We start from the raw sequence: 26,836 nt of genomic DNA on the forward strand, positions 1-26,836 counted from the left end.
TAACAGATTATAATATATACTTTATTCCAACAACTTTGTAGATATAAATAATTATGCGACGTGCGTACAGACGTATTCTCAGAGACGTGTAAATAGTAAGTTACAATTGATGACTGATCATTGAACAAAAACCAGTCAAGACATTGACTGATCAACAGATGAAAAACCAGTCAAGAGATGTTGACTGATCTAAAGCAGATAAACCAATGAAGTTCGGTGACGATGCTGTCACAGAGGAAAACTATTGCTGGATGTTGATTGCCCCACCACCGGTCGCTTACGGGTGGAAATGATCGTTGAACATGGGAAAACCCATCATTCCCATTTTTTACATGATGAAACAATAACCATAAAAACCAAAATAAATAACCATAGAAGTCAAAGAAGAACAATAACCGTCTCGACTTGAATATATTTTATAACAATTAATTATATGTGCACAGCCAGTGGCCGCTTCGACCGAGGGATGGATTCTGGTTTGTATAAAGTCACCGGACGTAACGCATATCTTAAGTACATACATTTTTATAACCATCCACCGTTTCTCTTTGTACATTGGTACATTAAGTTCAACTAATATTATAAATAATGCAAATTATGTAAGTACAATAAATTAGGAATGATTAATCAAGCTCGTATGAAACAACATTTCCTGAAAAAGAAATATTTTATTGTTGAAACAAGAAAATTAAAAATAAATTTCAAATCATTTTCATATTAAGTACAAACCTTGTTTCCGAAACAGCCCGTGCTTTTCTCAGTCAATTATAAAATATTATCTTTCCAGTTCTGCAGAATTTTCAATTAATGTCATAGACTTTGCAATTTTGTGGGCCAAGACGAGGCTTTTTTTTCCTTCATTTGTCATTGCAATAACGTCGTTACTGTTAGTAATCAGACCACCATTCTCAAGAATTAATTTTTTAGTCTCCTCAGTATTAGATTCTGCAACACCACAACAACAGTCGTCGACTACAGCTATCGCATAGCCTAACCGAAGACCGTCTAAACATGTGGATTTTACACAAATGTCGTAAGCGAGACCACATACGAAAACATAATCCACGCCCTCTTTTTTTAACATTGCGTGCAATTCCATTGATCCCTTAAAATTATTATCGAAAAATACGGAATAAGCTTCCATATCCGGGTTTTGACCCTTACGTATCTAAAAAAACAAATATAATTAAAATGTTAATAGTTTATTTTCATTTTATAATAAATTTTAAATTAGGATATTTTACTATAATGGAAGAGCGAAGATATACATATACCTGTATGGAACCTGGTGCAATCACAAGATCTTTGTGTAATTCTGCTCCCCATGTGTTCATCACACAATGTTTAGGCCAAAGAATCTGTTCCAGATAAGGATCCGCAAATATGACTGTATCAAATAACTTAGCATCTTCTCTTTTCATCTATGCATAATTAAAAACTTTTAAATTAAAAATTTTTAACATTTTAATGAGAATAGAGTTCATGCAAAAGAAATATAGAAAACTTCGATTTTTTATAGCAAAATAGTAAATATAGTATGTAAAATACACAAATACGTGAAATATGATTCGAACGAAACACAATAACACAATTGTATGAATAAAGATAACCTTTTTCTGGAAGAACCGCTTTTCACAGATCGCAACACGATAGCATTGTAATATATATTATACTATTATCTACTATCTATATATATTACCTATATTATAAAATTGTTTTACATATGTATTATATGTTATAATAAGTATTATAATTTAGATATTTTATATATTTTGCACAAAAATTCACAGTCTAATTATTAATATTATGATACAATGTTGTTGCAATAAAATGATAAATTCCAACTTTATACCTTTGAATTAGGACATAATTCCCGTAAATGTAAGTTTTCGTAAAAGCTGATATGATTTTCCGGATGCCAATCTAACGAGTAAATAATTTTATTGAAGGATCCATTTTTCAACAAATTATTAATTGGCTCCACCACATCAGCTCCATCCTGTTTGGCTTCGCAAGTACGAAGAGACAAAGTCCCATCGATAAAATCATTTTGAACGTCTACTATCAAAAAAGCGGTTTTAGGCATGCTTAATTTTCTTGTCCATTCACCAAATCTGTTAATTGAATAAAATACATAATTTTATCTAATTCAGTGTTAAAACAGAAAAACGAATATTATCTTGGTCCATAAGTTCTTGCAGTTTACATTCCCTATTGAATGCACATAAACCATAACATTGCTTATTTGCTATATTCGACAGCTTTTGTTTCCTTCTTTTATGACAAATATAAAACTTTATATGAAAGTTTGACCGAACTTCAGTTTAAAGACATAAAATTATTACCTTTTTTATTTGTCATTTAATAATCTTCGTCACGCAGAAGAATCCGCACGTAGAATCATGTAATCACGTAGAATACGCAGAAATGCAGGTCGTAACTTTATGAAAACGCTAAAAACACTCAACTTTACATGCGCATAACTTTTAAATTCCTAAAGATAAGACTCGTATTTTTGGAGTCTATGCGATAATCTGGATGAATGGTGGATCATCTATCGCCTTCTTCAAAAAAAAATTACGGAACTGCAAAACTAACTCACAGATTGGTTTGCACCAAACAAAGGAATTCTTTGAGCAAAAAATTAAAAATCTATTAAAATATTGTAGAGAAACTGTAAATAATACTGGAAGGTATGTATCCTTACAAAAAAATATTACTGGTTGGTTGTTAGCATTCATAATAGTGAATCAAGTACTTACTAAAGTATAAGGGATAGTATAATTTTTTGTATTTTAATAAACTACTTCAACATTTATTTATTAAAGATGTTGAGCATGCAAAGAAATGCGTACCACAAATTTATAATCATACATGCAAGATACATTAAGATTAAGTTTGGATTAGATTTATTTTAAGTTATGGACATAATATTTCAAATAACAATAGAACGTTTAAAAAAAAGAAGGACAGATTGTTCTGTCTTATAAACAGTAGTGGAGTCTGTTCAACCTGCTTACGTTACAGATACAAATACATTATAGTGCAAATAACCATTTCACCTGATAAAAACAGTGCCATGGATTAATGTTTTATTATGCTATTTACATAATTCAGTACTCAGGATTGAACAAGCTATTTCATATATTATAAAATTACTATATAAGAAATATATTATATATAACTAAGTATATTATGGATTTCAGCTTTTTGTTATTATTTATTATCTAAAGTTTCAACTGTTAGCTGTACTAGTATGTATTTTAGTAATTTCGTTGACAAAACTCTGTCACTTATTTTTTGGATCTAAATATATTTGTCATTAGTATGTACATGTGAGAAAACATAATATGATTTTCATTATTAAAAGATACTCATTAGTTGTTAGTTAAATCATGATTACTTAGTACTAGTATTACTGATCAAGTCACAGGTTTAATATGTACATATTAAATATAATACATTATTTTATTGAAATAGTGGCAGTATATGCTTGCAGAAGTTCTCACCATTTTTTAATGCTATTTCAGTGTTTTTCAGAATTATTTTGTGTAAGGTATAATTACTGGGACTTATGAGTCAACTTAATATAACTCAATTCCAATAATTAATTTGTATTTTGTCCCAATTATTCCTAGATGCTTTGAATTATAACAACTATTATTATTATACGAATTTATGAACTTCATCTAAATGAACCAATTACGGCATAGCATGTATGTAAGTATATATATATACATACATATATTCTTCGCATTACAAAAAAGAAAAAGATAACAACATAAATTCATATTTACCTCGTTAATTCTTCTTCTTTCAACACGCCGTCTTTATCTAAATCAAATAAGTCGAAAATCTCCCGAATCCTCCATTCATCTTTTCGAATATCATCATCCTTAAAAACTAATGAACACATTGCACGAAAATTTGCAAAATTAAAATCACCCTCTGGATCTTTCAACATATACATCAAAGGATCCATCATATTAATAACACGTAAAAAGAATACGTAAGAAGTTTATAAATAGGGGTACTTGTCTACTCTTGATATATGTTATATATTCTATTTATTTCTTTCCTAGAAATACGTCTGTAAAGGTTAGTTTCCAAATATCAACCACGCGTGACTCATAGCATTTATGACCAATACAAATGAGGATATCCACCGGATATTGAAGCAAATGGCTAATGCTAATTCTGAACACATTTTATTACCCATAATCGTTTCTTTACGATAACAGTTTTCAAATTTCTTATTTAAAAACCTTTTCACCTATCATTCACGTTTAGAAATATACTTTTAGAGGTGGTAAAATCCAGGGTTTCTCCTTAAGTGAAAACAATATATTTAAAAGTATGTTTTATGTGATATTAAATATGCTATTATTATAGCTTACAGATATATAGATGTGTAAAAATCTACAGAATACGCACAATATGCACAAATATAGAAAATATTCAAATAACTCCTTATGAAATGTATAGAAGAAAATAAATTTCTATACTGATTTCATTTCTTCAGTTATATTCATAAAAATATAAATTTGCATAGACATATTCTCAACAATAAGACTCGTTTTTTTAGTATATTTTCGCAGTTTACTAAAAAATTTACTTATTTTTAAATGCAGTATCGATAAGTAATTCACGCAGTTGTTCGAGTTGTTAACGAGATTGTAAATTTCAAAAACAATAGAATTAATAGAGAGGAAATAGAGAAGTCTCGAATCGTTTTAAAGTCAATGATCTTCGTTTTATATGTACCAAAAAATTTCGGGCAACGAATTTTAAGAGTCGCAGATGTTATAATAGAGTTCCTTGGAAGGATCTAGCCACAGAGTGGTGATCACCTGTTTTTTCATGAATGTTACTGATCCTTTTCGGTTTGGTAAAAATGAATTTGTAAGTCTATAAAGAGTTTGAATAAAATACGAATTGTCGGACAAATAACAAAAAACAATAACAATCATTATCGATATAATTATATCGTCCAAATCAAGCAAAGAGAAACTTAACCCTTTGCATTCCCAGCAATTTTTAATATGACCTACCAGAAACTCTGAATCATCTTTATCATGGGCTACCAGCTACCCCGTATTGTACAATAATTAGTACAATTTATTTGCCATTCATAGTAGATTAATGGATAAATTGAATATATGATAAGCTTAAGGTACAATTTTTTTTATTATTTGGTATTAAATCTCAAAGTATCTGTCACAGTGATCTAATACTTTGTAAGTTTTATTAATTAAATTTGCTATAAATATTATTATTTAAAAAATTTGTTAATAAAATATTTATAAAGACTCTTATTTTCATAGAAAATAAAGAAAAATACTGCTATGTCAATAATTGGAAATATATTTGAAATAGTAGCTCTAAACATATTTATCTTCATTTTCTATGAAAATATTATATTATTATATTATAGCTATTAAATACAGTTATGAAATTTGTGATGTTTTGCTTCATAACAAACAGATAAAACTTTATATTGAACTAGTAGAACTGCTAAATAGAGCCTGCCTTGTTGCAGTAATTTCAGATGCTAGTTTCTTGATAAAAGGATGTCCTATCTTACCATCATTTGACAAAAAGAATTCCTCCAACTTTCCAGGAATATTATCTCTTTTTTCATACTCATATGCTTGCATAATTAAATCTAATCTGTCTAAGTCTTTAACATATTTTGCTTCTGGGGTTTCTTGCTTCTCGTATTCCTGTAACCATTAACAATATAATAAGATAACTTCCAAAACATATTGGAAAAACCCCCAATACCCTAGTCCAGACTTTTACTATAGCTGCCCTTAAGCAATAAAAATAAGAAATAGTCTTAATGTTCCAATCTGACTTTATGACGATGGGTTTGGGCTCGAAGTGACAGCCACTAGACTAGACGTAGCCGTAGTAAATGATTATATAGCTCTCCTTAAAAACAAAAACTGACCCGAGAAACGGGGACAGGAGTATATAAGGGCAGCCTCTTTTGGATTAAGGGAGTTAGTTTGTTAGTTAGTCGTTGGACGAATTTGCCGATTGAGTTATCGGGAAGTTACCCGAATCGAGTAGCACGTTGATACTTGTCCTCCCGTGGACCGTGGATACGTCTAGTGACCCGCTATGTCACTTAGAGCCCAAACCCATCGTCATAAAGTCAGATTGGAACATTAAGACTATTTCTTATTTTTATTGCTTAAGGGCGGCTATAGTAAAAGTCTGCACTAGGGTATTGGGGTTTTTCCCAACATTCCGGACGGGAAATCCCGCAGTCTTTCCATCTCCGACATATATATATATATATATATATATATATATATATATATATATATCAATTTTTCATACACGAAATATTTCCAATATTGTAAGTCCTCTGTCTCCAAGGAGTTCACAAATGTTTTCCATAGCTTCATCCTCTAATTTATGTTTTACATCAGGTGGAATACCACAATGAGGTGTTATATCTCCCACAATACACTCTGCCAAATCATGTATTAAAGACATCTGCATGATTCTACATTTGACAAAAAAATAATTTATAGAGATAAAACCTTTATCAACATAGTTGCTAACTGCATGATATAAATAATACCATTTCATACTTGACTGTATCTAAGTTCTCATCATTATTCAACAGAAAGGAAAGCATGGCCATCCTATACATGTGACCTGCGATTGTTTCTGGATCAGACACATTCTTATGAACCCATCCTGTTCTTTTCATATGCTGAAATCATAAAACAAAAATCATATTAATCTTTGATTTATAATTAAAAGGCACATGATAAAAAATTGAGATTATCATTAAAAACAGAAAAATGTATAAAGTGAATGTATAACACATAAACATTTAATTAAATTAATAAGATAAGATTAAGATGATAAGATTGATAAGATGTTGTAAAATAAGAATGATTAAAGAATATATGACAACTTTTTACTGTTTATTTTTTTACATTTTATATTATTGTATATATATATATATACAATATATAATCAATATATAGTATTTAATATATTGGAAGAGGTATAATTTAGTACAAAAGTATGACATATAGCTAATTAAGAATGCCAAAAGTGGCCACTTGTGTACAACATACACTAAGTCTTAATTAGAATTGTACACCTTTTAAAATTGAATAATATTCTTAAAATTGGATCAACGGCTAGATTTTTTTACAAGTTATTAAGAGATAAATATTACGAGATAAATATTACAACGTTCGACAGATTAGGTTTCATGTTTGTATAAAGATGCATTGTTGTAAAAGACATGTCTGTAAAAGAAAGACACTTTTCGAACAACCTAATACAATAAATGACAAGTACCCTCGGCGTCGCAGCCGCGCAAAAGGTAAGAGAGCCCGCTAGCTTTTGTTCTAGCGAGGGAGAGATCATAGCTTTCTGCACCCTCCCATAGTTACGCTGCCTGTTCCTATTATAGAATTAAGGTAATTGCAATCGCAATCGCAAGATATTGAGACTGAGCCTTAAAGTGTTGATATCTGTTTTTCCATAGCCGAAGGTAATGAAGGACAGGCGGTCGCCCCAGACGTTCGAAGTTCGCCTTTTTTCACATATTCTATTTTAAAGAATACGCTAATATCTCTATTCGTAACAGTATGTATACATCAAAATGGTAGATTTATAGCTATTTATCACAAGGACACTTTACAAAAATTTGGATTTTGATTATAGTAATAAATTTGATCTTACCTTCAATCTGCCTACCAGTTCCATGAATTCTTGCAATTTCTTGATATCCATAATGTATTATTTACAAAGCAAAAATTTTTTTCACTTAGATTGTTCAGTCATACACGTCTATCACTAGTAATTATTAAAACGGAGATTTTATGTGTTGTTAAAATGTTGATCAATTTCACAAATGATTGTCAAATATCAAAGCAAACGATCATAGAAAGACAATGTGATTAAAGAATTACAATTAGTTATTTCTTCCGTTCCTTCCACTACAACGACCGTAACCACAATACTACCAACCATACTACCTCACTGACTACAGTTCTATGCATAATATACTTACCCACGCGTTAACGGCAGAGCATATACATATACACACGAACGCAAACTCATCGTTGCCTAGGTTACATAATTTTCTAGTAAATGAATGTATTAAAGATGACAATCCATAGATATAATGATATATAGACAGTGCATTTTAGATTCGCGCGAATCAAAGAAAATAGAAGTTATGTATATTTTTCTTTTTCTAATTGTACAATTGTTTTATTCGTATATCTTCAATAATTTAGGCTAGCATATTTAAATAAAAATAAAAGTACTAAATCTAAATATTGATTTTTTTATTAAAGTACAAAATAATACTATATATTTGTTTTTTCTTTGTTTGTTTTATAGTGTAGCTTCGTTGAGAAAAATCTTAAACAGTTCATGGCTAATTAGATTGTCTTTAAAAGAAAATGTTGTAGAATATATATAATCCGTAAAAATTATAACAATCTGATAATAAATATTGCCTTAGCCTGGTAATTTCTAATTTTAATCACCTTTCATCAGCACTGTCTGGCACTCTTCAAAGGTGAATATCTACATACATACATGCATATATAAACAGAATACAAATTATAATTGTTGTGCGCGTTATATGGATATGTGATATATTAGCTTGAAAATATATAATTTCCTTTAGTTGTTCAAAATAATACCTTTTTAAAAATATTCGATATGTCAAAATCAACGCAACAATACGCGCATTTTTAATGGTACAATTACTCTTTATTTTTTTCTCGATATTATCCATAATTTTCTTTAACGATATTACAGTCTTATTATACAATATTATAATTCTTTTAAAATATTAGATGTTCTTTTTGTTTAAGCAAGAATAAGATTGGGGTTATCAAAGTGAAGTAATAAAATAACAATCGAAAATCGTGGTAAAGATAATAAAAATTTCGTTTACTTGTGAATGCTACCTTTAACCGAAGGAGCGAGCTAGATAATTGAAAACAGGCACATCGTTCAGTCAGCTGACCTGTCTTGTGATAGCAGGCTCGATTGTGAAGCTTGACTCGCTGTAGTAGGCTGGACTTACCTCGATACGTTTCTCGTCTCGTAAGTTTCTTACTGTCATTTAGTTTCGTTGATTGTAGATTACCATGCTTCGCCTTGATTCACTATATAGCCAGAGCGATTATAATGATTTCGTACTATATAGAGGAAACCAAAGATTTTTGCAGAAAAGACTGGCGCGTATAGTATCGATCGTGCCAGTTTGAATGCGCCATCGTTTTTCGATCCGGACATGAATTTGTATGTTTTAATCGATGTCCACGATTAAACGGTATCACCGATATCGTATATAATTACACGAAAAACGAGCTAAGCTGTTCTATTTGACGACAAAATACATCAATTGGATTCGACATTCTTATTAAGTGAGCAGACGTCTCGCGGGCTTAAAGAGGGCTACGCCTACTTTTTAAATGAACTGCTCACGTGAATTTTCTGATGAATGGATGCGTTAGCTGACATCAACTTTCTCGCCGATTTTCGTCGTCGTAATTGACTTAGGCCGCGTGTAAGAGTACTCATTTCCGGAATATACTTATTGTTCACGAGCGTTGTCTTTTTATCCTCGTTTTTGTCATATTTTTGTCGGTGTGTGATTAGTTGCTGTTGATTACATGTCAGACTGAAATGATATCAACTTAATCTTATGATCATATCTCACAAATTGAACGTAATTCTGTAAAATTGTTTTTAGATCAAAACTTACACTTCCTTGGAATGATTAACCATATATACTTTGCATTTTATTATAATAATATTTTTTTTTATAGAAAATGCATAATGAATACTATTAATTTAACTTTCGCTCAAATAAATGTTTCTCATTATATGCTCAGTATGTAGGTTTATTTATATTTTATAATGCAAAATATTTTCAGTTGTTCGTCGATTTTACTTGAATAACAATTTACAATGTCGAACCAAGGGTTATCAAAAATTAGTAATGAAGAGAGAGAATCCAAATTTGGCTATGTATATGCTGTATCTGGTCCTGGTTAGTATACGATATATATTTTTAAGAAATTTATTTATGTTTTCAATTTTAATACATATATTTATTTTCCTACAGTGGTTACAGCTGAGAAAATGTCGGGATCAGCCATGTATGAGCTGGTTAGGGTAGGATACTATGAATTAGTAGGAGAAATTATTCGTTTAGAAGGTGATATGGCCACTATTCAGGTATAATAAACTATTTTGATATATTTAAAAATTTATCATATTATTTTTACAATGTTATTATGTCATTTACATTTATATTTTGTTCCAGGTGTATGAAGAAACCAGTGGTGTAACTGTAGGTGATCCTGTCTTACGTACTGGAAAACCATTGTCTGTAGAACTTGGTCCTGGTATACTTGGCAATATCTTTGATGGTATTCAGAGACCATTGAAGGATATCAATGAGCTTACAAGCTCTATTTACATCCCAAAGGGTATTAATGTACCAGCATTGTCAAGAAGCACTGTTTGGGAATTTAGTCCATGTAATATAAAAAGTGGCAGCCATATTACTGGTGGAGATTTGTATGGTGTGGTTTATGAGAACACATTAGTAAAGCACAAAATGATCTTACCTTCAAAAAGTAAGGGAACTGTAACTTATGTTGCACCTGCTGGCAATTATACAGTATCTGTAAGTTATATGTTAATAAGTGAGCAAGTCAATTATTCTAATTATTTATCTGATATATATTTTTTACTTTACAGGATGTTATTTTGGAAACAGAATTTGATGGTGAAAAACACAAGTATACTATGCTTCAGGTATGCAAATAATTTTTTCTTTAATACTGATATATACATGCTAATATGATCTTGCATATGCAGGTATGGCCTGTACGTCAACCTCGTCCAGTTACTGAAAAATTACCAGCTAATCATCCTTTGCTTACTGGTCAACGAGTCCTGGACTCACTTTTCCCGTAAGAATTTATTTAATTGCTTTATGCACTATATATAGTACTTATTGATAAAAATTGCAGATGCGTTCAAGGAGGCACTACAGCAATTCCGGGTGCTTTCGGTTGCGGTAAAACTGTAATTTCACAAGCTTTATCGAAGTATTCAAACTCCGATGTTATTGTTTATGTCGGTTGTGGAGAACGTGGTAATGAAATGTCTGAAGTATTGCGTGACTTCCCCACATTAACAGTGGAGATTGATGGAGTTACTGAGTCTATCATGAAACGTACAGCTTTGGTTGCTAATACGTCAAACATGCCTGTAGCTGCTCGTGAAGCATCCATTTACACAGGTAAATGTATTTCTATTAATAAGAAAACGACAGTACAAATTTGATGACAACGTATTTCACTTTCCTATGTCAAATATTTCAGGCATTACTCTATCAGAGTATTTTAGAGATATGGGTTACAATGTATCCATGATGGCTGATTCAACATCTCGTTGGGCAGAAGCTCTTCGTGAAATTTCGGGTCGATTGGCTGAAATGCCTGCTGATTCCGGTTATCCGGCCTATCTTGGAGCTCGTTTAGCTAGCTTTTATGAACGTGCAGGAAGGTAAGTTTTTTCATTTAATATAGCGATATACGTATATATTAATTGATTATATTGTTAATGTTAAATATTGTTTGCAGAGTGAAATGTTTAGGTAATCCTGATCGTGAGGGTTCTGTCAGTATAGTAGGTGCCGTATCACCACCAGGTGGTGATTTCTCTGATCCTGTTACTAGTGCAACCCTGGGTATCGTGCAGGTACTAATGCACTTAATGTTTATTTTCTATTTGCATAACTTATTTTTTTATTTCCTTTTTACCCTTATAATTTGCTTTTTTGTCCATTTCTTAGGTATTCTGGGGTCTCGATAAGAAACTCGCACAACGAAAACACTTCCCATCCATTAACTGGCTTATTTCATACAGTAAATATCTTCGAGCTTTAGACGATTTCTACGATAAAAATTTCGCGGAGTTTGTTCCTCTGAGAACGAAAGTGAAGGAAATCTTGCAGGAAGAGGAGGATTTATCAGAAATTGTACAGTTAGTCGGTAAAGCTTCTCTTGCTGAGACAGATAAAATCACTTTAGAAGTTGCAAAACTTCTAAAAGACGATTTCTTGCAACAAAACAGGTGCGAATTATCATTTTGCCATAGTCATGTTAATGTTAATTAATATTATCGATGTTCATTTTTACTATTCTGTTTTTACGTAGTTATTCAACATACGATCGTTTCTGTCCATTCTACAAAACTGTCGGAATGTTACGAAATATGATAGCATTCTATGATATGGCAAGGCATGCAGTCGAGTCTACGGCACAATCAGACAATAAAATAACGTGGAATGTCATTAGGGATAGCATGTACAATATTCTCTATCAGTTGAGTTCTATGAAATTCAAGGTAAGCATAGGTTAGGATGGTTTTACTTATATATTTTAAAAAGTGTGTAACAAATGTTATATATTTTTTCTTCAGGATCCAGTGCAAGACGGCGAAGCAAAGATCAGAGCTGATTTTGATCAGTTATATGAAGATATTCAACAGGCATTTAGAAATTTAGAAGATTAATTGTCAGAAACATTCATACAAACATAAGTTCTCTACATTCAGGAACCTTATGCTGGTCATTTAAGGATGTCCTGGATCTACTAAAAAAAATATATAGAACATTCGTAATCACGTATCGCACATTAAACTGTTATATTAGTTTTCAATAATTACAAGAAATTGTATATATAAAAAGTGTTACAAATATAAAAGCTACAATAATTTTATGTGTATTAACCTAACATTTAAACAGAAAATTATACGTGATGGCTGAATCACTAAGGTTATAGGACGTCCTTAAATGTATTTCCAGCTTCTATAAGTATTTATATATTAAGTGCTATACCAAGCTACTTCAAATCCTTGAAATGAAGTTATATGTAATTAATTTAAATTGTTGGAAAAAAAGATGAGATGCCTGGCGACTCAAGCTTCCGATTTTATTTGCTGTAAATTGAATTTAATCATGGAAGGATCAGTGTAAAGAAACTGTCATATGTATGTAAAATGAGAGTAAATGCATCATAAGAAGCTTTCCATTCATCCTTATATGTTATTCTTTTAAAAAGAAAAAACATAATCGTTCTGTATTTTGTTGTATCACGGGATGAAATGGTAGCTTTTTACAAAAGAATGGAATTTCAATTAAAGAGTATTAAATATTGTATTATAATAGTATATTATGTAAATGTCGCGTTAAGTGACGAATGCAGACGTTACATAAAAGTAGATGTTATTTTAAATGTTGAAACCGTTGAAATATGGTCTGAAAGTTTAAAAAAAAGGGTGTCAAAATGTTAGAACTGTTGAGGTGCAGGATCTTTTATCGTTGAAAACAAAGTATAAAGAAAGACGCATCGTAAACAGTGTTCCAGTAACTTCGACATTTCCATTGTACCATATGTAAAAAACAAATAAACACTATGCATAAAAAGGCCAAACTTCGAGATTGTTAATGATTAAATAAAAATAACAGTGTTTCGATAAATTTCATTTTAATAATAATATAATATAACAATAACCTTCGCGGTATGTACATCAACGATATATTACAAACCAGTATTTAATTTTTTCGATTATTCCGACACATCATCATAGAGTCCAAAATCCTGGGTTGAAAAAAATATGTTTATTGCTATATGCGTACGTATATCCATATGTACACACACGTGTATGTATATACATATATAAATATATATACACATCCATACGTGTGCGATAGTCTATTTTATATTCTCATTATTTAGATCATTTTCTTTTACGGAAATACCTACTCTACGCTCATTAAAACATTATTAAAAATAAAAAATATTTAACGATCTCTGTAAAGATACAGTTGTTATATATGTATAATTTGCATCGCATTTTTTTGTTTGTATTGCAACTGAATGTTCTTCTTGCTTCTTTTTTCAAATTAACTTTGGTTACATCGTTTGAAATTATATATCCGAAAGTTACAAATCAATGCTCAATATTCACAGCCTTGGCTCGTTCGTCGTACACGAGGTAATTCAATCCAATGCATATGCATACATAAATATAAAATTCTTTTTTTTATAGGTTCTATGAGGAATAGTCATAACTTCACCAGTATTCGATAATTAGCAAATATTATCCATGATATACTCATGAATACGCAATCAAGATCTTAACAGGGCAAAATGTTCAAATATCCAATACCAAATAATTTAATAAGCATTAAAGAGGAAAGTTCAATTTAAACGCAACATGAATGATGTCGCGTACAAGTATACAAGATTATAATGATAGTTACGACCATACCATTAGGACCATGCAATATACTTCAAAGAACAGAATTTCAATATGATAAAATTTGGTGTGGTTCCTATGAAACCAAAAATTGTAAGAGTAAATAGAGTACTTCTTCTGACCATTGTATGGTCAGATTGTATATCCTAATATTTACAAAAGAAGCATTGCATTACAAACTAATAATCTTTTAAGGACTCAAATGAACAACATCAACATTCGTTCCTGTGGAGGGTGACATTTGTGACCTGAGCTGAAGATTCTCACGTTTCAATTGTGTAACAACTTGTTTCAAAGCAGTTATTTCTTGTCGTAATTTTTCGTTATCGCGTAAACACTGACCTAACCCCTGATTTGCTGCTCTTAATTCCGTTATATACTCACAGGCCTTTGATAAAATTCCACCTTTGCTCTACAAAAGAAACTCGTGGAAAAAATGCTATTGTTAAATGTTTCTATAACTGCAAATTCCATAAGTTCTATTTTAATACCTGAGTTTCATAATTTGCCTTTCCTTCACCACTGCCACTACCAGTGCTGTTTGCACCTGCATTACACTCGGGAATAATTTTTCCCAATTTTGTAATCCAATTGTTTATTTTGTCTCTTCGTCTACGTTCGACTTCATTATGAGTTGCTCTTCTTCTGTCATCTCTCTAAAGTATATATTACAAATAAAACAAAATTCAAAGAGCTTTAAGGACTGAAAGAAAAATATACCTTTTTCAAAACAGTAGTACAATTTCTTGGTGTTTCTATTTGTAATGTAGTGGTTCTAGGAACCAGTGATCTAGATGTTTGCGCAGTAGTGAAAACATCATTAGCATTTCCAATGACATAAAATTGTCCATTCAACGGGGATGTTAGGACCTGTACAGTATTATTTCCTGGTTGGGTAACTGGCAGTTCTATTTCATTGCCAGCAGTAGCGCCATTTACTTGGACCACTCTATAAGCAAGAGCTTCTTGGTAACGCATTCCATCTTCCCCGACAGGTTCTCCTGTAATTGTTTCATAATTCAAATTTTTGCAAATTAATGACTAAGCTGCTTAGAAGCTATATGAATCAACTTCATAAATCGAAAAGTAGAGAAAGCTGATAACTTTAAACATATTTCTTTGAAATTTACTTTACAATTTGCAATGAATAAGCTTAATAAAATATTTGATATATTTTTATATATATCTAAGTTAAAGGAAAAAGTGCAATTGATCAATTTGACTTCTAATCGAACAAAACTTAATTGTCAACTTTTGAGATATAGACATTTTTGAATTTATGACAAATATTTATTTACCTTCGCAATCTACGATTTCCGCTTCCTCAATAACAATTCCCGTGCTCCCGTCATCCTTCGCGTGAACAGTGCTGTAAAACAAACATAAACACATTGAAGAATGGATATGTAACTTATCTATAGAATTACGTCTATGCCTATTACTTCCACGACCGTTGTCCTAAGTCTTGTAAGTGCGCACAGTGCACTACGTGATGACCTTGAGGAGACCTCGAGCGAAACAGGAGGGATAGGTGTTCGCATTATCAGCCAGTCGATATTTAACATAAACACTACCTGACATCCTGCTGTTCGAGATGCTGCTCCAAAATATCCATTTTTTTTTCTACCAAAAACGTTTGAATTTGTCAAAATTCACGTGAGCTGGTCACGGGACACGGCAACGAGGTCATGTGGTGCACAAGATGGCGATTCTTGATTACAACGCCATCCTACGCCACTCGATTTGATTACAATTTTCAATTTTGTCCAAACTATACCGATTACAGATAATTGAAATTCCTTAATAAGCAATGTATACGTGTAATCATTTTATAAATAATTAAGACTTCTAACGTAAATAAAATTTTCTTAATAAGAATAATGAATTCAAAAACTAAAGTTGAATAGTAAACAAAATTGTAAAATATTGTTCGATAAACATATGCAGAAATTAAAATTGAAAAACAGGGTGCAAGGTACATTTCTTTATTGAATTTCTGTTTGTTACATTGATCATTATAGCCAACATCTATATGAATAAATACTTAACCTATATACATCAAGGTTACGTAATTTATGGTTTCAAACATTATTTACTAATAAAGAGAAAACTTACCTCTCTGATACTAGTATTAATTGTGATAGGGATGAACAAGTTCGTTATAGTTACATATTCGTAATTTGATAAAATTAGGAGACATGTCTTTCCAATAATTAATAATGATATTTTATAATTACATATAAAAATATAATTACAATAATGTATAGATATTCGTTTTTCTTAAAATATTTAAAACAGTGCGTAATCAATTTCAAAATTTGCAAAATCAGTAAATTAAAATATGAAAACTTGAAATTTAATATTGAATTTAAAGAATTATATCAAGCAATTATATGTCCAATTCCACTAATAAAATAAATTTAACCAGTAAAAACAAGATTTGGAAACTTATTTATAGTTCGTTATATACGATATTATGAAATCTGTTATGGTGAATATGAACAGTAAATTCATTGAAAATTGTGATTAAAGTTAATCTATGTTTATATGTATTATGTACAAAAATATGTATCATATTCCTAATAAAATATTAGGATAGAAGAACACAATATGTAACAGAAGAATTAAATTTAAAATATATATATACATATGCATGTGTAGTTTGTATTTATGTAGAATTGAGAAATTGTTGATGACATCTGGTTAACAAAGAATGTATTTATATTAAGAATATGAAGACAATATAACTAGATTTTTTATTCATCTAAATTTAGATGAAAGTACTTTCGTTTCACGTTTTTAGAACATATTTAAAAATTTGAAAGTCATTTCAAGGATCGCTGTAAATACGAATAGCAGGAACTACAATGTATCCTGTAATAGTTTGATTGGTCAACGAAATACAGTTCATCATGGAGTACGTCGGTACGTACTTGACGATTTTCGTGATTTTTATTAGCAATTTCCAAGCAATAAATATTTTTTTACATTTTTTTTTGTATTTATTATTAATTATTTTTAAATAAAGTAAATATCTACATCCTAGAAAAATCTTACCGTGATATGTTACAATCAGGCAATTGTATATGTTGGATTAATTTCCGTACAAACAGTCATATATATTTTTGCTATGAATCTTGCATAAATCTAATTTGAAATTATTTAAAAAATATGAAATTTAACATTTATATATTTTTTCGATGAATTGCGTTTTCTCTGTTCTTTCTTTTAAATACGTGTCATTTTAAACATAACCTTTCATTTATACAATTTTTCCTTTTGTAGTTTATTCGATTGCTAAATTTTCATTGTTTTTTGTAATCTACTAATGGTTTATTAAAATCTTATTAATATAACTGCTCATTTACTATTATAATATCATATTATATATGACATAATGATGACAGTATTTGTATTTAAAAAATATTAAGTTACTTATATTTTACAGATGCTGCAAAAAGTAAAAGCAACGACAACTCTTGTAACTCAACTCCTTGTGCTGAACTAGTATCAAATACAAATTCTAATGAAAATTTGCTGGTAGAAAAAAAGGACTCAACAGTAAAACATCAGATTCGAGGCATACAAAAGAGAGATAATAATATTGCAACTACCTCGCATGATCCACCCCAAGAGAACATAGACTTTAAAGTGATTTATAATAAACAAAGGATTAATGTAAATTTTCCACTTGATGGTACAGTGGCAAAACTGAAAGCTTATCTTCAAAATATCATATCTGTGCCACAATCTATGCAGAAGGTTATGATTAAAGGACTAGCCAAAAATGAACAAACATTAAGAAGTTTGGGTGTTACAAAAGGTAACTTTTATTATATAATATAATATTCCCTCTTTTGTGCACTGATTTTTATCAGATATTTATTATATGTTGTGTTATATAATTATACTTTTAAGGTGCCAAAGTGATGGTAGTAGGGTCAAAACTAGATGATGTATTAGCCATTTCACTTCCATCAAAACAGGATTTGTTAGATGAAGCTGCTTCCACTACAAATAAAGAACCTTTATCTCAGCAAAAAATACATAGGAAAGTATTAGATAAAGGTATGCCTGATGATGTGATGCCTGGTATATTAGATAGTAAGGTATGACATATACTTTAATTAAAGTAATAATTTTTATTAAATATTGTGTATTTTTATTTAATTGTTTTAACTTTTAGGAACCTCTACCAGAATTTCCATTGGCTGGTATGTTAAATAAATCTGGCGGTAAAGTTAGATTAACATTTAAATTGGAGCAAGATCAGCTTTGGATTGGTACAAAAGAAAGAACAGATAAAATACCCATGAATTCCATAAAAGGTGTACACAGTGAACCAATACATGATCATCCTGAATATCATATTATGGTTTGTACTTTAACATAAAATTGGCATGCTCTGACATAATTAAAATTTGTCTATTTTTTCAATTTTTCACAAAGGAAGTGTTGCTACATTAATATAATATGAACCATATGATTTACACAAATATTTTTTTAAATTGTAGGCTATACAATTAGGCACAACAGAAGCTTCGAGATACTGGATATATTGGGTTCCTGCACAATACATATCCGCTATAAAAGATGCTGTTCTTGGCAAGTGGTGCTACTTCTGATCGAACATTGATGGAAGTTTCGGTCTCTTCAAAAACAAAGCGTAATCAGGTGTAAGCATTGATACAAACACGACTGTACTAGTCACACATTTTTAACAGTAAGTAATAACTTATTTTGCGTTGGATAATAACTGATATGTTCTAATAAAAGTATTCTTTCTTTTTGTTAAGGAAATTTTCTTAGATAATTTTTAACTTTGTTAAAAATGATAAAAATATTTTATAAAGATTAATACATTTTACGAATTTATAATTACCATTTCTGATAGCAAAAAGAAATGTTTATACAACATTGCGATTTCTGGATTATTGAAATTTTTTAATATATTCAAGTAATGCTAACTGTAACCTTAATTTCTCTGAATTATATCGTACATAAGATTTGTAAATATCATAAGTTTTTTAACTCTTAGGAAAATACGTTATATTAAAAAGAAACATTTTATTACCTTAGGTAAAAGAATTGTCATTTAAATGAACAGATTAAAGAATTTTAACTTTTCTGTTTATTTAAATAGAAATGCTTGGATCTTTAAAATAAAGTGAAATGTTTGTAAAATTACATTTATAGGAGGAAGTGAAGAAAGAAGTTATGATGTTGCATTTACAATCTTTTGAAGTTCGTCGAGAAATAATTCAACTTTTTAGTACATTTAATGATATTAAATGATAAATTAAAATAGTTTAGATATTCAAAAACGAATTGTTTCAGATCTATTTTTATAGTTACAATTTATGTCGAGTATCAAAGCTGATTTTATAAATGTTAAGTTTCAAAACAAATTTGTCGCAGATTAATTTGATTCAATTAAAAAAAAAAGAACAAGAAGGTACGAATTATAAACGAAATTCAAGTTGCAATAAGCTAAGTTATTATCAAGAAATATAGTCCGCATTTTATAAAGATGGAAAAAATGCAATTTTTGGTACGATGTTACTGTTCGATTACGAAACAACGAATTTGTCAAAATATATTTGCACGCGTCTTGATATTGGCCTATAAAACAAAAATTGTCCAAGGGAATTAGCCGTCTCAAAATTTCGCTGCGCACTAGAGTTCAAGTGGACTGTATATCTCGACGAGCATTATTAAGACGAGCATTAAATTATTATGTAACGTTAGTATTATAAACTGCTGTAAATTAGGTTTTATACTGTACATGTACACAACTGAACGAGAACCCGGGAAAACGACAAATCAAACTTGTATCTACCGTAATATCTACATGGAATTCATAACTATTTGCACATTCGAAGAACTATTTCAATGTCCATTTAAAACAAGACTTGTACATCATGTTGTGTGATTTAATAAAAATAAACAATTTTAAGTCTTCTCAAACGTGATTTTCTTTCATTTTTTTTATTTGTAAATTATATTGAAATATAAATATAATAAATATTTGTTACTAACTCACATAAATTATTCTTGTAAATAAAGTATAATAAAGTAATTTTTAAGTTTTGGATCGAACTCGGGCTTCTTACCCGCATAATTGCGAGAAATCTAGATTCCCTTACGTTTGTTCGTTATGAACAGGAAACTCCTTATTATGGCTTTAAATTACTCGAGGCTAAGCAAGCTGTGTTGCAAGGTTTACTCTGTTTGAAGTAAGAAAAGAAAAGAATTATTAGAATTCTGCACGAATCAAAAATTAATTATAATTTCGCAATTGATATAAACCTTTGTATTTCGGTGAAACGTATGTATGTAAGTGGTTCAAGGTTGAATACAGTACTTGTATGCGTGTATATGTCAAGGCAATACATATGATGATATAACATAGTTCGTGGAAATCTCTGTTTCTACAATTTAAATCGACGTCACTTTGATGTCTTTTCCGTGACTGTCATTTTTACACATAGTGTAAATAATGAAATAGCACGTTAACTCGTTACTATTAATGGTAATATGATTCTAACCAACATGTAATAAGCGTTTTCTACACAATTGAACAATGCTTTCTCTGTGACAGAAAATCTATGACCTGATGAATGAAGTGTGATCACTAATTAAGCAAAGTGTCAAAAATTAGAAATAATTTTTAAAGAAATGAGCAGAAAAATCATAAATTCTATTGTACAATTATTGCTAATGACAGAATTAATGTTGTCATTAATTTGAAATATGAGTAACCAGAAGATAAGTGGAATATGTATTATCTCCTAAGCAGATGATATACATAAAAAAGGTATCCAATATCAATGGTTACTTAAATTTATATTGAATCCTGAATACTTGCCCTATTAGTAATGGAACAGAGTGATAATATATTAGAAGATATAGAAGAAGCATTTCTTGTTTTAACAGAAAGCTTCCTGGAGCAAGGTGCATCGCTAGTAGATCTTAAGTCTGCTAGTTTAGAAAATAACATAAAAAATAAAAGGAACCATATCTCACATTACTTGTGTTCTAAAAAGGTTCTTCTTGCCTTATTTACACCAATATTTTGTAGCATACTTTTTAAATATTTATATTTTGATATAATCAGAAGCATTCGTGAAACTAGATGCTTAATACCAAATAATTATTTCATATGGGAATTTACAAGACCGATATCAAATTGTGATTATTGTCGAGATGTTACTTCAGCACTGATCTTGCCAAATTTAACAAGAGAAGAATTCAAACAATATGCCTATTCTTCTAGACCTATGGTGATAAAATATGCTGCAAGTCATTGGCCAGCTTCAAAGGTATTTAGCTGGAAATTCTTCAAAGATTTATATGAGAATATTGATGGTGCTTATGATTCGGTAGATGAATGTCAATTCTTGCATTTCAAAAGTAATCTTACCAATTTACGTGATGTTTTTGCAATGACTGAAGAAAGAGCTATGCAGTATAATGGTAAAGATCCTTGGTATGTTGGTTGGAAAAATTGTCATCTTCAGATTTTGGATATTATGAAACGGTACTACAATCTACCTCATTTTTTACCAGAGGATGCGGAGGTTCCTTATTCCAATTATGTTTTTTTAGGATATGAAGAAGGTGCCATTATGCATGTACGTATAATAGTAATAATATATGCACACTTATTTTTAATTATTTTTAGTTAATCACAGGTTTTATTTTGTTTACAGCTAGATTATATTTCGCGTCTAATGTGGCAAGGGCAAATTATAGGCAATAAAACGTGGAGCGTCGCTCCGACTCCGGAATGTGATACTGTTTGTACGCGTTTTAATTTTACTGTTTATGCTGGAGATATTGTTTTGTTGGATACAAGAATTTGGTATCATAGCACTTATGTGAAAGGAGGAAACTTTAGCTTGACAGTCACTTCAGAGTATGGATAGATCTTTATATGTATATGGCAAAATTGTATTTGATCAATTTTACAGACTACATAGATAGGATTCTATGGAGTTGAAAATTTTTATATTATAAAATTGAAAGATCCAAAATGTTTTGCCTTGTTAAATTATTGCATTATATTGATGCTTAATTAAATATACATAAAGTTTTTATATGCACAAAAATTTTGATATTATAGGACATGCTATTAATGAGTAGCATTACATTATGTATGAAATTTTTATATAGTAAAATTTTTGGAGGTGCCATTTTTAATGAAAGATATATATATTTACTAATGCATAGATTAGAATGTATAGAAGATTAAATTTTGCAATATTTTAGATTGCCTATTTATTATAATTATTATGTATCGAGTTATATACAATTTCTGGATATTTATTGGTTTTGCCATAGTTAAAAACTAATGGAAATAAGAATTAACGAATTTTTTGGATACTATTAGCACAAATGAAAAAACAATTTGTACTGCAATGTAAATGGCCATTATATGTTTGAAAATTATTTCTGTATTCGTATATTTGAATTTTTATACATGTATATGCATTTAAAAATGCATGTAGCACAAGCTATTATAGAACATTTTACTTCCAATAAAGAGATACATACAGTTAAACACGCTTTGGCTAACGAAATTTCGTGTAAATTTAATGCATAAACTTTACTGAAAGCGATCAATTGTTATTTATTTTATATTTAATTATATATATGTATGTACATGTACAAATATATTCAACCTATAATTTTTAATAAAATATATGAATATAGATAAAGTGTTTCAATGTGACTTTCCCTGCATACTCATATATAGCAACTTTTATTTTATATATTCATTTAATTGCATAAAACACAACGCGATAGAATTTTTTTTTATAAATCGTTTATACAGTTTGACATTGCAAGTATAAATACTCGCAAACTTTGAAGCATAAAAGTACAATATATCGTGTTATATTTAAAAATTGTGGATAGCATAGGAAAGATAGAAATATTGTTTCATTTAATTACACACACCAAAACGACATATATCAGAACCTAAAGTGGAATGCATATACCTGTTGCTATGCAATACAGCATATCATACATATAATACTAATTGAACAATGCTGATGTTACATCATCATTTTCAGACTTCAAGGTTGCATTTCTACTGATCCTTTTTCTCTGTTGCCTGTTGAAAACTTGGTGGACTTTCCTAAGATATATACAAAGGAACATTTATTTGTAGTATTAATTTTTGATTCCCAGATAATATTTAGAAATTATATAATGAATGTTCTACTTACATAGTATGCAGGAGGTGGAACATAGGCGCACTGGGGTCTGTTTGGATCATAATATGCACTTTGAGCAGCTTCTGCTGCTTTTGCATCTGTAAATGATAAAAGGAATAAAACACTTATATAACAAAAACATTAAATTTTTATTTGAAAATATATTTAAATTTATGATAAGTCACATACATTTGTACATATTTGAAGTAGTAAATTTAAATTGATCTGGCATTTTTGATTTTTATAAAAAATATTGAGACAAATTGATTTTTTAAATATTTCGTAGTTTGGTCTTTCTATGATTTTAAGAATTTTATTTATTTTATAACAGTACTGATAAATTTTATCATGTAGATAAAATCATAAAGCAAATCACTTTCAATATTTTCACATGGATCTTGAGATAGTTTGTTTAAAAAATTAATAAATTAACACAATTTTTCAAACAGTAATAGAGTAGCAATATTTTGTGAAAGGACACTTTGGTTGAATGAGTCATTGAATATGCTAAAAATCTATATTCTTCCTAGTGTTATTTTAACAAAAAAGAAACAAAATTAACGATTGATATACTGTTTTGATAATTTACAGTAACGAATAAACAAATAAAAAATAATTAACGAGCGATAATAACACTCGCGTATTTTTGAACTATCTCTGACAACTATGTGATAATAACTGAGCATAGTGAAAGTCAACCTTACTGCAGGTCAACCAAACCTGTTGTGCAATAATGTTGCATAATATTTAATACTTAAAGTTTTTCAAGTGAAATAAAAACTATAGTATTATTGTTCGATTATTTTACAAATGAAATATATACGATTTTTATAATAAAGCAATATTTCAAATTGGTGGGTTTAAATAAAAACAGCAAGTTATATTTGGCTAAATTTTAATAACATAATATGTTCTTGTATTATAATGATCATCACAAAGCTATATATGATCGAAGCAGCAAAAATATAATACTTTAATATACAATAATAATTGATAAAAAACAAATATTTAAAAATAATTTGATATTCACTGTTATGTGTATGTATTATATCATATGATCCTCATGTCATAAAGAATAGTATAAGATACAAGTTTATTCATATGTTCCTTCTTTGCACTTTTAATATACTAACTTTAATATTTTTTTATCTTTCATTTATTATAATTTATTTTAAAGACTTTCGAAAATTTGGCCATTATTCAGATAAAGTATGATACAAACATGCATACACAAAACATGTAGCCTCATATGTTTAATAATTAGTAATTAGATGGGTATGGATTGTAAGGATTTTGTTGTGGGTAATAGCCAGACTGTGTATAATTATTACCTTGAGAATATGGAGTATATGGTGGAGGATTTTGTGGATAACTGTTATATGCTGGCTGTCCATAGTTCGGATACGCACCTGCTTGGGACATTGGTTGGGCATTATAACTTGGATTAGCCCACCCAGGTGCTCCATTTTGTTGAGGTGGTGTCCAATTAGGTTGTTGACTGGAAGTGCCCCATGCACCTTGTGGCGGTGCATTTGCATATCCTTGATAAGGTGTATTTATACCAGGATACGGTGGTGGCATATCCGTCATATATACACTGTTTGCTATACAATATAAATTTACATTCCTTATGTGTGTATAAAACATTAAAATTGTGCTAATTGTAAGAAAACTAATAAGGTTTTTATTACATTGAAAAAATCTTAGAGAAAAATAGATGTTTAACCTGGTGGAGTATGTGAAAATGCATCATTTTGTGGAAGCCACCCATAATAGCCAGTCTGTGTTGCTTGGTAAGCAGGTGGTGGAGCTGCGTACCAATTTGATGTTGGTGGTTGGTATGGTGGTGGAGCATCATTTGCAGGTCCATTACGCTGAGCTACAAATAGGTAAAAACAGTTATATACAAAGCATCGTAATGTTCATAGACAGACAATAAGAGAGAATTATTAAAGTTTATACCTGTTAAGATAACTAATTATAACGAACTTACCCATTGCTGCTGCTCTTAACATAGCTTGACCAAATTCTATTGCACCACCACTTTTGAAATGCAACTTGAACTTGCATTCTCCAATCCAATTGCCATTTGGTTGAGCACGGCATTTACCTTTGATGTAATTAGCACCAAATATTGGCTGTTCTATTTCAACATCACATAGTGTTATAAAAGGAAAACTAAATGACTGCATCCTTTCTTTGAGATCTTTGGCATTAAAAATCATTCGATGGGTGGTCAGGTATAATCTACCATATTTGGTACCAGCAAATTCCACTTGTTCTGGTCCATGGAATTCCATTGTGACATTGTCACAAAATAATAATATGCTAAATAAATAAAGATTTTATTTGTTTATATCGTACTTAGTATAATATAGAAAGAACTGAAATGACGATGATTTGTATTAATTCTAACAATTTTACTGCAAATATTTGATATATCTTTGATGTAGTAATCATTATTCAGAGAAACGATTATTGATAAAAAGGAAGTTACATTCGGAAGGCCACGACGATAACTACGTTGTAAAAACGTCATAAGCAAGAACATGTGAAACAACGATCACATTATCAAAAGTTGCTAACATATTTTATAACTTACCATTCTCCGGCGTGTATTAGAACGCCCCCGTTAGCGTGCGCTGTATTTAACGACATATTTTTTTAACGTTTTCTCCAATACTGTTGAAATTTCCAGCAACAATCTTCCTTCATCAGCTGATTCATAAGTGATAAGTATGGCGCAGTGCGCACGCGCACTTATCTCAATACAATATATCTAACGATATATATATGCGCACAATACGTATATGGTGAACTTATATTTCACATAAATGCGTAATCATCTTTCTCAATTAAAATATTTTTGATGATATTGTTCAAAATACTTTACTAACTGATAAAAATTTAAACATGCATAAAGTATTACATATATATATGCAAACCTATACTAAAATATGATTATAACAAATTGATGCAATACCTTAGCGCTAAAGCAGAATTGAAACGCGTATACATTTTCGTATATATGTCTCGAGGATATACTTCATTTACAATTTATGTTTACTCTAGAAACTAATATGAAAAATAAGGGGAACCATATCTCTCGATACTTGTGTTCTGAAACGATTCTTGCCTTATTTAAATCGATATTTTGTAGCATATCTACTCAGACTCAAAAGCATTCGTGGAACTAAATGCTTAATACCAAATAATTATTTTATATGGGAATTTACAAGGTCTATGGCTGGAAATTCTCCAAAGATTTATAT

The 26,836-nt window shown here is 29.9% G+C and overlaps 7 protein-coding genes across 13 annotated transcripts; 3 read left to right on the forward strand and 4 right to left on the reverse strand.

Moving 5' to 3' along the window:
* Nucleotides 1-22,792, reverse strand: LOC117207128 (nicotinamidase-like). Its single transcript, XM_033447029.1, has 6 exons — nucleotides 22,779-22,792; nucleotides 3,798-3,995; nucleotides 1,853-2,114; nucleotides 1,275-1,421; nucleotides 730-1,168; nucleotides 1-652 (listed from the first exon to the last, which is right to left on the reverse strand). The coding sequence occupies exons 2-5, from the start codon at nucleotides 3,983-3,985 to the stop codon at nucleotides 776-778; spliced, it is 990 nt and encodes a 329-aa protein (XP_033302920.1). The 5' UTR covers nucleotides 3,986-3,995; nucleotides 22,779-22,792; the 3' UTR covers nucleotides 1-652; nucleotides 730-775.
* LOC117207134 (HD domain-containing protein 2) lies at nucleotides 5,402-8,026 on the reverse strand. 2 transcript variants are annotated; one of them, XM_033447040.1, is made up of 4 exons: nucleotides 7,720-8,026; nucleotides 6,606-6,730; nucleotides 6,349-6,517; nucleotides 5,402-5,723 (listed from the first exon to the last, which is right to left on the reverse strand). In XM_033447040.1, the coding sequence occupies exons 1-4, from the start codon at nucleotides 7,768-7,770 to the stop codon at nucleotides 5,493-5,495; spliced, it is 576 nt and encodes a 191-aa protein (XP_033302931.1). In that variant the 5' UTR covers nucleotides 7,771-8,026; the 3' UTR covers nucleotides 5,402-5,492. The 2 variants fall into 2 exon arrangements, with proteins under 2 accessions (XP_033302931.1, XP_033302930.1); XM_033447039.1 differs by lacking the exon at nucleotides 7,720-8,026 and adding an exon at nucleotides 7,333-7,416.
* LOC117207127 (V-type proton ATPase catalytic subunit A) lies at nucleotides 8,952-13,514 on the forward strand. Of its 2 annotated transcripts, XM_033447027.1 has the most exons (13): nucleotides 9,024-9,102; nucleotides 9,218-9,568; nucleotides 9,939-10,054; nucleotides 10,130-10,242; nucleotides 10,331-10,696; nucleotides 10,771-10,827; nucleotides 10,891-10,985; nucleotides 11,046-11,317; nucleotides 11,400-11,583; nucleotides 11,661-11,778; nucleotides 11,873-12,153; nucleotides 12,237-12,426; nucleotides 12,502-12,949. In XM_033447027.1, exons 3-13 carry the CDS (start codon nucleotides 9,973-9,975, stop codon nucleotides 12,592-12,594), a joined length of 1,851 nt encoding a protein of 616 aa, XP_033302918.1. In that variant the 5' UTR covers nucleotides 9,024-9,102; nucleotides 9,218-9,568; nucleotides 9,939-9,972; the 3' UTR covers nucleotides 12,595-12,949. The 2 variants fall into 2 exon arrangements, with proteins under 2 accessions (XP_033302919.1, XP_033302918.1); XM_033447028.1 differs by lacking the exon at nucleotides 9,218-9,568 and having other exon boundaries at nucleotides 8,952-9,102; nucleotides 12,502-13,514.
* LOC117207133 (upstream stimulatory factor 2-like) lies at nucleotides 13,562-16,072 on the reverse strand. Of its 2 annotated transcripts, none has more exons than XM_033447037.1 (5): nucleotides 15,918-16,072; nucleotides 15,642-15,712; nucleotides 15,064-15,344; nucleotides 14,835-14,999; nucleotides 13,562-14,755 (listed from the first exon to the last, which is right to left on the reverse strand). In XM_033447037.1, exons 1-5 carry the CDS (start codon nucleotides 15,956-15,958, stop codon nucleotides 14,534-14,536), a joined length of 780 nt encoding a protein of 259 aa, XP_033302928.1. In that variant the 5' UTR covers nucleotides 15,959-16,072; the 3' UTR covers nucleotides 13,562-14,533. The 2 variants fall into 2 exon arrangements, with proteins under 2 accessions (XP_033302928.1, XP_033302929.1); XM_033447038.1 differs by having other exon boundaries at nucleotides 15,786-16,056.
* LOC117207131 (ubiquitin domain-containing protein UBFD1-like) lies at nucleotides 17,120-20,310 on the forward strand. Of its 2 annotated transcripts, XR_004487471.1 has the most exons (6): nucleotides 17,120-17,268; nucleotides 17,792-18,166; nucleotides 18,262-18,452; nucleotides 18,530-18,718; nucleotides 18,858-19,066; nucleotides 19,540-20,310. XR_004487471.1 is itself a non-coding variant. In XM_033447035.1 (5 exons), exons 1-5 carry the CDS (start codon nucleotides 17,256-17,258, stop codon nucleotides 18,966-18,968), a joined length of 879 nt encoding a protein of 292 aa, XP_033302926.1. In that variant the 5' UTR covers nucleotides 17,120-17,255; the 3' UTR covers nucleotides 18,969-20,310. The 2 variants fall into 2 exon arrangements, 1 of the variants encoding a protein (XP_033302926.1); XM_033447035.1 differs by having other exon boundaries at nucleotides 18,858-20,310.
* Nucleotides 20,682-22,906, forward strand: LOC117207129. 2 transcript variants are annotated; one of them, XM_033447031.1, is made up of 4 exons: nucleotides 20,682-21,665; nucleotides 21,799-21,832; nucleotides 21,913-21,977; nucleotides 22,056-22,906. In XM_033447031.1, the coding sequence occupies exons 1-4, from the start codon at nucleotides 21,222-21,224 to the stop codon at nucleotides 22,269-22,271; spliced, it is 759 nt and encodes a 252-aa protein (XP_033302922.1). In that variant the 5' UTR covers nucleotides 20,682-21,221; the 3' UTR covers nucleotides 22,272-22,906. The 2 variants fall into 2 exon arrangements, with proteins under 2 accessions (XP_033302922.1, XP_033302921.1); XM_033447030.1 differs by having other exon boundaries at nucleotides 20,682-21,977.
* LOC117207130 (WW domain-binding protein 2) lies at nucleotides 22,792-26,338 on the reverse strand. 2 transcript variants are annotated; one of them, XM_033447033.1, is made up of 6 exons: nucleotides 26,167-26,338; nucleotides 25,558-25,892; nucleotides 25,291-25,443; nucleotides 24,974-25,168; nucleotides 23,577-23,662; nucleotides 22,792-23,485 (listed from the first exon to the last, which is right to left on the reverse strand). In XM_033447033.1, exons 1-6 carry the CDS (start codon nucleotides 26,220-26,222, stop codon nucleotides 23,438-23,440), a joined length of 873 nt encoding a protein of 290 aa, XP_033302924.1. In that variant the 5' UTR covers nucleotides 26,223-26,338; the 3' UTR covers nucleotides 22,792-23,437. The 2 variants fall into 2 exon arrangements, with proteins under 2 accessions (XP_033302924.1, XP_033302923.1); XM_033447032.1 differs by lacking the exons at nucleotides 22,792-23,485; nucleotides 23,577-23,662 and having other exon boundaries at nucleotides 24,753-25,168.
* Nucleotides 26,339-26,836: the final 498 nt, after the last annotated feature.

The sequence above is a fragment of the Bombus bifarius genome, unplaced genomic scaffold, assembly GCF_011952205.1.
Source record: "Bombus bifarius isolate JDL3187 unplaced genomic scaffold, Bbif_JDL3187 scf7180000008023, whole genome shotgun sequence".
Classification (NCBI taxonomy): Eukaryota; Metazoa; Arthropoda; class Insecta; order Hymenoptera; family Apidae; genus Bombus; species Bombus bifarius.